This window comes from Ahaetulla prasina, unplaced genomic scaffold (assembly GCF_028640845.1).
Source record: "Ahaetulla prasina isolate Xishuangbanna unplaced genomic scaffold, ASM2864084v1 Contig349, whole genome shotgun sequence".
Taxonomy (NCBI): Eukaryota; Metazoa; Chordata; class Lepidosauria; order Squamata; family Colubridae; genus Ahaetulla; species Ahaetulla prasina.
The window spans coordinates 1-9,523 of record NW_026682119.1 but is presented as its reverse complement, the minus strand read 5'-3'; the positions used below and the strand labels follow the sequence as shown (position 1 = coordinate 9,523).

The following is a 9,523-nucleotide window of genomic DNA, read 5'->3' as shown; positions in this document are numbered from 1 at the left end:
TAAGTGATTACAAGGTTGGCTATTCATGTTTCAGTACTTGAGTAAAAGAGGTTTTGGTGAACAGAATTCATTGTCTACATATAATTTGTTATTTGTTGTTCACTAGTAAAATCCTGACTTTGCTTGTCAGAAAATCATAAAAGGTGACCACATGACCTTGGGACACAGCAATAGTTATAAATATGAACTAATTGCCAAGCATCTGAATTTTGATCACGTGATCATGGGGATGCTGCAAAGGTTGTAACTGTGAAAAATGGTCATAACTCACTTTTTTCAGTACCATTGTAACATTGGACAGTCGCTAAATGAACTGTTATAAGGCAAGGACTACCTGTACTGTATTTGGGCACTCCAGTTTTCTCCACAAAACCTGGGCATCCACTTGCCTGGGCCAGCGTTTGTCAACTGTAGCAACTGATTGGCTAGGGAATTCCAGGAGTTGAAGTCCACCCATTTTCATATTGCCAAGGTTGAGAAACGTTGATTTAGAAGACAACACAAATTATCAGGACTTCCCCAGACTGAGAAGACTAGTCTACAAGAATCTTCTAGAAGATTCTCGTTTAACACTTACTGATCTGGCTAAAAGTGGTGCTGGAAAACCTCTTGCATTTTGGAAAACTGCTGCTTCAGAATAAATGATTTTTGGTTTGATGACCAATAGCCTATAATTGACCTATGGTCTATTATAGCTTCTGTGTTCTTAATCATTATTTGCATCCTGTTATACAGAAGACCACGTTTGGATTATTTTCTCTCTGTCAGGTGTAAGCAAGAGAAACGGCTAAATTAGAGTAGAAATGGAGGTTCTCATCCCATTAGTCTATTTTTTACAAGCATCTTGCCATGATGTCTTAGAATAGAATTTAACTCTTGGTAGACATTCAGAACAGAAAATGCAAGTTAAATACAATGAATTTTAGAATCCAATATATATGAGATTTTTAACTTTAGGCTCCCAGCAGTCTGCTTGAAGCCCTGGAGCAGCATCTGGCTTCTTTGGAAGGAAAGAAGACCAAGGAAGTTTCAGCTGCCAGCAGGTAATTGCCCGAGGCTTGCAATTGATTGCTACTTGTCATCTTGGATCATTGGCCAATGTCTCCTAGCACTTGCCTATCTCTTCTCTGGACCTGTGTTTTCTTACTTCGACCAAATCTCTCAGTTTTTTTTTTTGTGAGGACAGCAGATGGATTAATTCTGTTCCTGCCTGTTCTTCAGGGAATAGATTACACTAATACAGTTGGTTAAAATAAAAGTTACGATACCAGATGCTGACAATTAAAATGTACAGAAACCTATTGAACAGTTCTTACCACAGTCCCAAAATTGTGATGCTATCTCCTGATATTAAAAGAGGGAAAGGAACACAAGGCTGTTCATTCCTGAGAGAATTCCCACTTGTATACAAACAGTCCTGAACTTATGACTACAGTTGGGTCTATCACTAAGCAAGGCAATAATTAATTGAATCAGGCTTACTTTGCCACGGCTGTTAAGAAAATCATTGCTGTTGTTAAGTAAATCGCATGCTCATTAAGCCAATCTGGCTTCCTACACTGATTGCACGTCTCAGAAGCTGGCTGGGAAAGTTGCAAATGGAGAGTATGGTGACTCTGGGAATGTTGCAACAGTTGTAAATATATGCCAGTTGTCAAGGACCTGAATTTTGATCATGTGACTGTGGGTATGTTGCAATGGTTCTAAGTGTGAGGATTGGTCATAAGTCACTTTTTCAGTGCCATTATAATTCCAAACAGTCACTAGAGAAATCATTGTAAGTTAAAGATTACCGGAATCTTAATATTTCCATTTCAGATTATTTATTCATGTAACTCAGGTAGTCATCCCACCTTGGAGATTTCTGCCCATGTTTGCGGATACTCTTAAACATCTTTATTTGATCGGTTAAGTATGTGAAGGATTGCAGTCTGAATGCCTATCCACCTCTTTTTTCATTGATTTAAGAACATTTAATTGTATAACAAGAGGTTCCTTCTCTCCCTGGGTAGCCCCCTGCCCCCAAGAAAATAGGCTGGTTCTTCTCTAGGCTGTTTGTTCAGGCTCAGAGCTGCTAAATGCCTTTGTGTCTGTGTGTTTTCTCTAAAATTCAGAGCAAGTACTCTCTCCAGTGCCGTTTCCACCCTGGCCAACACAGGAATGTCCTTCAGTAAAATGGATGAAAGAGAGAAACAGCAGGCTCTGGAGGAAGAGCAAGCTAGACTGCAGGCTCTGAAGGTATTAACTCCTGAGTTGGTAGACATGACAGCCAATAGAATTTAGACGTATATTGTACCACCCCATAGTGCTTCACAGCACTCTCTGGGTGGTTTAAAATGTCAGCATGTTGCCTCCAACACTCTGGGTCTTCATTTTATTGACCTCAGAAGGCTGGAAGGCTGAGTCAAGCTTGAGCCCCCTCAGGATCAAACTCCAGGTTGTGGGCACTTTAACTTTTGTGCCAGCAGGGCTAAGTATCTCTGACATGTAGAAGCTGCTTCTACATACCGCCCATCTCTGAGCATTTGCAGTAGCAATCTCTGCTATGTCTCTAAGAAAAGCTTCCTTAATTTTAGCCCATTAGATCAAGCTTCACCGAGAAAAGGACCACTTTCTTGCTTTTGCCATTTTGTCTGAATGGAAACACACACCTCTCCCAGTTAATGAACATTGGGGAGAGCTACTGCAGTCATTTATCACGTGGTGTCATCTTAATCTCAGTTTGTCATACAATATGCCTTAATACAGCTTCAATTCACAAGTCAAGCAAAGCCTAAAAACGTTTGGGTTCCATTGAACTCAATGAGAGGAGAGTAACATAAATGCTTGACTCTTTTCCATTGAAAAGAGGTTTGGCTAGCTTGTAAAAATCATAAATCATGTAAAAATTCCATTGCTTTCTGTGGAAAAAGTTGAGCAATCTGTTTTCATATTTTGCCAGAGAGCCCTGTCACAAGACAGGGATGTGGGTTAATTTCCGCAAGATAATGAAGTTTCACTTCTGGTGCATTCAACCTTTTTTGTGTGAGAAGGCTAATGCAGCATCTACTGCCATCTCTTTTTTCTTTTTTGTAGGAACAGCGATTGAGAGAGATTTCTGTGGTTTCCAATTCTACTTCTACTTCTGCTTCTCCAAGCACTTTATCAGGAAAGAGTGTGAACACCAATCCTGCCGTTGACCTCTTTGCAGCCCCCGCCCCAACTACCAATAGGTAGGCATGGGCTTATATTTTAGTCACGGAAAAGCTACCTGGAAATTAATTGGGGTGAACATTCATGATCTGCTTGTTTATTTTGTTTTGCATTGGAAAATTTACCCAACCTGGTGTGTGGGGTTTCTGGGGGCTGAGAAGGGGAGGAGCCAGGACAGGCCCTGAAGGATAGGATGAGAGGCTGAGAGCTGGGATCCCTCCTCCCAGCTCTCAGTCTTCATTCCCGGGGCACCGAAATGTCAAATCTCTGGAATCCTGGGGTTTTCAGTGCGGTTGTGGAATGTTAGATCTCTTTTAATGAGTGAAATTGACTTCATTTCATGATTAGTTGTGACTGAGGGGGAGACTTGGCTTGCATCACTCAAACCTGTGTGGGGGACAATGGGGATATTCTTCCTTGTGGGTTTTGGGTTTGGCATCAGGTGCAGTCATAGTAGGGTGGGAGCATCTGTTGTCATCCATGAGATTCTGCTGGCATCTAGAAGGGCTGCTACATAAATAAAGAAATATGAAACCCTGTTTATGTGACTGGGCCTGAAAGATCACTTGCTTGTGTTCTGCTCCCTCTGTTGCTCAGCAACACTCAGTTTCATCCTCTCTCAGGGGTGGAATTGGGGCTTCCAAATGCTTGTGCATTTGGATTCCAATCTGCCTTCCTTCTGCAAGGAGGTCTGAAGCTATGCAGGAGTTAATGACGCCATGACAGTCATGGACCTGATTCATCTTACAGTTGCATATTAGATTTCTCCCTCTTTCCCTTTCTCTTTCGGGTGTCTTGGACAAGATACAGCATGAGCTGAAAATGTGTGTGGGATGGGGAGGACTGACCTTCACTTCTTCTCATGGACAGATTTGTATGAAGATTTACGAGTGAACCCCTCTCTGCAGTGGGAAGATACCTATTAAATCTATCTATCCCAACTGCCTAATGGATCTTGAGAATTTTCAAGAAGGTGCTTGAGAAGTTTCCCCAAGGATCTAATGGGCAGTTCAAACAAGATGCTCGCTCCAAACTTTCTTCATTTTTTCAGAGAGGGAGAGGGGGGGGGGGAGAGAGAGAGAGAGAGGGAGAGAGAGAGAGAGACTCTGACGCAGTGGGGTTCAAATGGAATGGATTCTTCCTAAGATTTACCGTAAATCTTGTATTGCAATAAATAAAGTGAACTATTTAGTAAACAAATCTTCTGTTGTGGAGTTTAAGATGCTTGTTCGGTTTCTCATTCATTTTCCAGTATTGTGGAAGATTGAAGTTTCAACTTCAGCTCCCTCAGATGCACAGATAATAAATATGATCTTTGCGTAACTGGTATTCTTCTTGAAACTTTCAGCATGCCCAACCTTTCTACCGATCTCTTCGATCTTCAACCTGCATTTGTTCCTACGGTACAAAGTACTCCAGCCATAGCAACGTCAGCAAGCAGTGCCTGGGGAGGTAAGCAGCTTTTGTGGCTAAAGAAAACAGTGATGTTACTTGGAATTCTTTCCTCTGTCAATTTACCTTGAACACCTGAACACACAACTAAGCCTCTGTTGCTATGCAAGTCAGGTATCTCTTGCTTCCGCTAGCAGCTGCAGCAGAGAAGTAGTAGCTAACAATCTGGAAGAGGGCTGCTTCTGCACAGAATATATCAAATTAACTTCACTGTATTTCTTGCTTGAACTTTTTACACACACTGGCTATTTTGTGATATTGTTATTTCCTTCTGGGTGGTTTGATTTCAACATAAACTTGGGTGAATTGAGGAGACTAATAAGTGTGTTCTTCAGAATTTGAAGTGTAATTGGATCTAATTGAGAGAATGGGAAAGATATTTCATTTTAATTAAATAGGACTAGGGTGGAATAATAGTTTAAAATTACAGATTTGTACAGGTGATTCTGGTTTAGGTCCTTGTTTGAGCTACTTTTGGACCAGTCCTTTCCTCTCAACCTAACCTACCCCACTGGATTGCTGTTGGACAAAATGAAGGGAAACTGCTATGTATGCTGTCTTGAGCTCCCGGAAAAAAGGATGGGATGTACATTGAATAATTCAGTACATCATTATTTGAATGCTTTGTGTTACTAGCATTCTGATAGTGCTAAAAAGGGTTAATGTACCTATTTCTACGTACATTGCCATTTCTCAGTTGCTTATGCAGAAGCAAATTCAAGTGGTATTTTGCCAAAAAAGTTGAATTTCTGATCACCAGTCTGAATTGCTTCAAGTGCAAAGTGCAGATAAAATTTTCAACCCCCCAACCTTCTCTCCTGGCATCACACATTCTGTGGCAAATTTGGGCTACTTTTACACATCAGACTAAACCATAATATGATTGCTTGACTTAGTGCCATGTATGAACCTAGCCATTGTGATACATAAACCATGTTTTGCAGCTTAGCATGAACCACACAGGATTTCCTTTCTTCCTGCCACGCTCCCTCTTTTTCTTTAATTCAGCCCATAATTAAATCTGCTGAAGTAGCAGCACATTTGACTCAGATGCTTCACCCTGATTCTCCAGATACATAAAAATAATAATCCTGATAAAGATCCAGTAGTTTCTCTACTGCATAATTTTCTATCTTGTGCATTCGCTTTTATATGTGGATAAGACAGGATCTTCCCAATCTTCCATCACTTAACGTCAAGCAAGAGAATTACAACAATCAACTTCAACCTTGGCACCATAATAAAAATAATGAAACCCTTTGAGGAAAGTGGCTGTCCAGAGTCATCTTGTAAGAGAGATAAGCAGCATACACATTTAATAAATAAACAAAAATAAAATAAATATTTTAGGATGGAGTTGTTGGCTCCCAAATCAGCTAACTGTGTTAAAAGCCTAAACAATAAATGATCTAAGAATTCTGTTGTCAATCTCTGGAGAGCAAGAAAACCGGTATGAGTTACAGATTTTAGATTAGATTTATTGGATTTTTATACCCTTCTCCCGAAGGACTCAGGGCAGTTCACAGCCGAGATAAAACAGCAATAATATACAAATAAAACAATAATTAAAAAACTTATTATAAGGCCAAATTAAAACATTTAAAACCGTAAAAAAACCCATAAAATTTATATCAAATATTAAAAGCTATTTAAAATTCCTATGCCAGTCCTGTGCGAATAAACAGATAAGTCTTCAGCTTGCGCGGAAGGTCGAAGGTCAGGCAGTTGATGAAGTCCAGGGGAAGTTCATTCCAGAGGTGGGAGCCCCACAGAGAAGGCCCTTCCTGGGGCGGCCAACCGACATTGCTTGGCGGATGGCACCCTGAGAAGTCCCTCTCTGTGCGGCGCGGGTCGGTGGGAGGCATTCGGTAGCAGTAGGCGGTCCCGTAAGTACCCTGGCCCTAAGCCATGGAGCGCTTTAAAGGTAGTAACCAAAACCTTGAAGTGCACCCGAAAGACCACAGGTAGCCAGTGCAGCCTGCGCAGGAGTGGTGTTACATGGGAGCCACGAGCGGCTCCCTCTATCACCCGCGCAGCTGCATTCTGAACCAACTGGAGCCTCCGGGTGCTCTTCAAGGGGAGCCCCATGTAGAGAGCATTGCAGTAATCCAAGTGAGAGGTAACAAGAGCATGAGTGAGTGTGCATAGGGCATCCCGGTCAAGGAAGGGGTGTTGAATTTAAGTCGGTTGAGATCAGATCTTTCCTTTTTAAAAAACAAACAAATTACAACTTTGATTGTCTGTATTATCCTTTCCTAATCTGGTAACTTCTAGATGTATTAGTTTGCAATTCCAAGAAAACCAACTAGCATGTTGGAACACATCTGGGGACATCCATTTGAGGAAAAATGTCTCATATCTGGGAATTCTGCAGACTGTGACTATGCTGTCTTTCCTGAATACTACTTGTCTTCTGGTTTTTCTTCTTTCCCTTTCTTGTTATCTAATGCTGTCACCTGAAAGGACATTTCTCATCCACAAATGGTTGTGTTGGGTCTCCACCCCATCTGGATGTCTTTGATATGAAACCGGTTGAAGAAGCTGTAAAAAGTACAACTCCTTTTGTGAGCTCCACCTTTGGCTCCAAACAAACAGTGGAACTATTTAGTGGTAAAAAAAAATTCTCTAATTCTTTCCTACCAATAGAAATTGTAATTCTGGTTCTTATATATGTACATCAGTTGAAATTCAGTTTCTGCCTAAGTTTCCACTCAATATATTGCCATTTTTATTTACTTCAATGAATAATTATGGTGATTTTCATTTGGACTGCAAGTGGCATAATTCTATGAAAAGTGCATGTTTTCTGTTTGACATAGTTTTAGAATCATAGTAAAATACTTTGGGTTTGCCTTTCATTTTCTTCTACATTCTGCATGCCCTTGCTTCAATTCATTCTTTGCAATCTGCCTGTCTGCCGAGATGAGTGGGTAATAGTCAACCTTCTTCATTTTCTTCTCTGGTTTTGGGGTCCTTGTGATAGGTTTTGTTGTTCTTTTAGGCTGCAAGACTAATTCTTTCAATCTGACCAATGTTTTGCTAGGTTACCCTCTTCATTCCGCATCACAGAAAACAACCTCTTCAACTATTAATGTGGACTTTGATGCTGTATTTGGTGGAAAATCGACTATAAATGATTTTGGAACTACAGCAGGTAAAGCTCTTATTTTTCTCATGTCTTTTTTTAAAGTTTAGATTAGCTTTTAGCTTTATGTTTCTCTAAATAAGGTAATTTATTAAAAAGCCTTGCTGGAAAGTCACCTGCTCATCAGCAAGAGATAACCTGGCATCCATCCACCATTTATTGCTTAAGAGGAGAGGTTTATAATATCTAAACAATTTCTCCTTGCCTAATAATATCTCAAACTTGTATCTTGATAGTGATACCTTTTTGTAAAAATGTAAACACCACAATAGCTTACAGGACTGTTTTGGAATTTAAAAGCTGTGCTAGTAATACTCCTGTTGTGGCTTTTTAAGCTGGGTTGTGTATGAATCTTGTCTGCTTTCACATGGCCATTTCATGTCAGAGAAAAAAAGTCAAGTCTATTAGCCTTTTAAATCATGATGTCATTGTAAGCCATAAACTAGCTTCAGACTTAACACAAAATGGTGTTTAGCTTTATTTTTGTGGCTTGTGCCCTTACTTGTAAAAAGAAAAGATTGAAAGTTCCACTATGAAAGAATGAGACAGATCATATTGAAACACTGGAAAGAGTGCAGAGAAAAGCAGCAAAGATGATTAAAGTGTTCTAATATTTGAGGGCCACCAAAAGACGAGGGGGGTCAGCATATTCCAAAGCACCAAAAGGCAAGACAAGGAACAGGGATGGAAACTAACCAGGGAGAGAAGCAACCTAGAACTAAGGAGAAATTTCCTAAAGGTGAGAACCATCAGCCTGTGGAACAGCTTGCCTTCAGAAGTTATGGGTGTAGTATAGCTGGAGGCTTTTAAGAAGAGACTGGACAGCCACTTGCCTGAAATAGGTCTCCTGCTCGAGCAGGGGGTTGGACTGGAAGACCTCCAGGATCCATTCCAATTCTGTTCTAGGTACCTTATAATTTTAGCAGGCCAAGATAAAATTGCCTGTGCATGACTTAATTCTTAATGAATTACCCTTCATTTTCAGATGATGTATTACAACCAACAGTAGCTGCACAAAATCAGAGAGGAAATGTAATTGGGCAACAAAGTGGGAGGATTTTGGCCAATGACCTTGACTCATCACTTGCTAATCTAGTAGGAAGTAAGTACAAAGCTTTTTTAAAATGTAATTCTACATTTGTTATGTAAAGCAATCCTCATTTTTTAAAATTAAATTATTTTGATGGGTTTTCTTGCAGATCTTGGATTTGGAGGGACACCACCCAAAAAGTGAGAACACATACATATTTTATCTCAAAATAATTGCTTATATATTGATAAACAGTTCTTAAATTTAAGTTGACATTTTTAATCCTGCTTTCCACAATCTGATCACTGCAGCAGAATAATTATAGGAAGTCAGCAGTTGAAGAAGATTGCTGCATTATGTTGAAACAGTTCATGTTAGTAAACAATAGTTTGTTTATCCAAAGTAATGCTTAAATCAGTGGTAGTCAACCTGGTCCCTGCCACCCACCAGTGGGCGTTCCAGCTTTCATGGTGGGTGGTAGGGGTTTTGTCCGATACTGAAGCACTTTTCTTTTTTTAATTTAATTGACTTTTTAAAAAATTTTCATAGCATTATTTAACAACATTTTCATTAGATTTCATAAAATTCCCTGTGACAATTTAAATTTCTGAAAATATACTATTTGTATTGTCCGCACATAAGTTTAGTTCACGTTACGTAAGTGAAACTAAATGGTGCTATAGTGCGAATGCAAACAAAAGTGC

General features: G+C 39.9%; 1 protein-coding gene across 2 annotated transcripts; it reads left to right on the top strand.

The window, feature by feature from the left end:
• Positions 1–770: 770 nt before the first annotated feature.
• LOC131187338 (phosphatidylinositol-binding clathrin assembly protein-like) lies at positions 771–9,141 on the top strand. Of its 2 annotated transcripts, XM_058161587.1 has the most exons (8): positions 771–1,043; positions 2,115–2,238; positions 3,076–3,212; positions 4,541–4,644; positions 7,108–7,254; positions 7,688–7,798; positions 8,775–8,891; positions 8,989–9,141. In XM_058161587.1, exons 2-8 carry the CDS (start codon positions 2,161–2,163, stop codon positions 9,021–9,023), a joined length of 729 nt encoding a protein of 242 aa, XP_058017570.1. In that variant the 5' UTR covers positions 771–1,043; positions 2,115–2,160; the 3' UTR covers positions 9,024–9,141. The 2 variants fall into 2 exon arrangements, with proteins under 2 accessions (XP_058017570.1, XP_058017571.1); XM_058161588.1 differs by lacking the exon at positions 7,108–7,254 and having other exon boundaries at positions 798–1,043; positions 8,989–9,140.
• The last annotated feature ends 382 nt before the right edge of the window (positions 9,142–9,523 follow it).

Excerpts from the sequence above, each read along its gene's own strand:
- LOC131187338 (XM_058161587.1), top strand. The coding sequence starts at position 2,161 with ATGTCCTTCAGTAAAATGGATGAAAGAGAGAAACAGCAGGCTCTGGAG. Across the intron at positions 3,213-4,540 it reads CCCGCCCCAACTACCAATAG|CATGCCCAACCTTTCTACCG; the intron begins GTAGGCATGGGC and ends TGAAACTTTCAG. Across the intron at positions 8,892-8,988 it reads ACTTGCTAATCTAGTAGGAA|ATCTTGGATTTGGAGGGACA; the intron begins GTAAGTACAAAG and ends GTTTTCTTGCAG.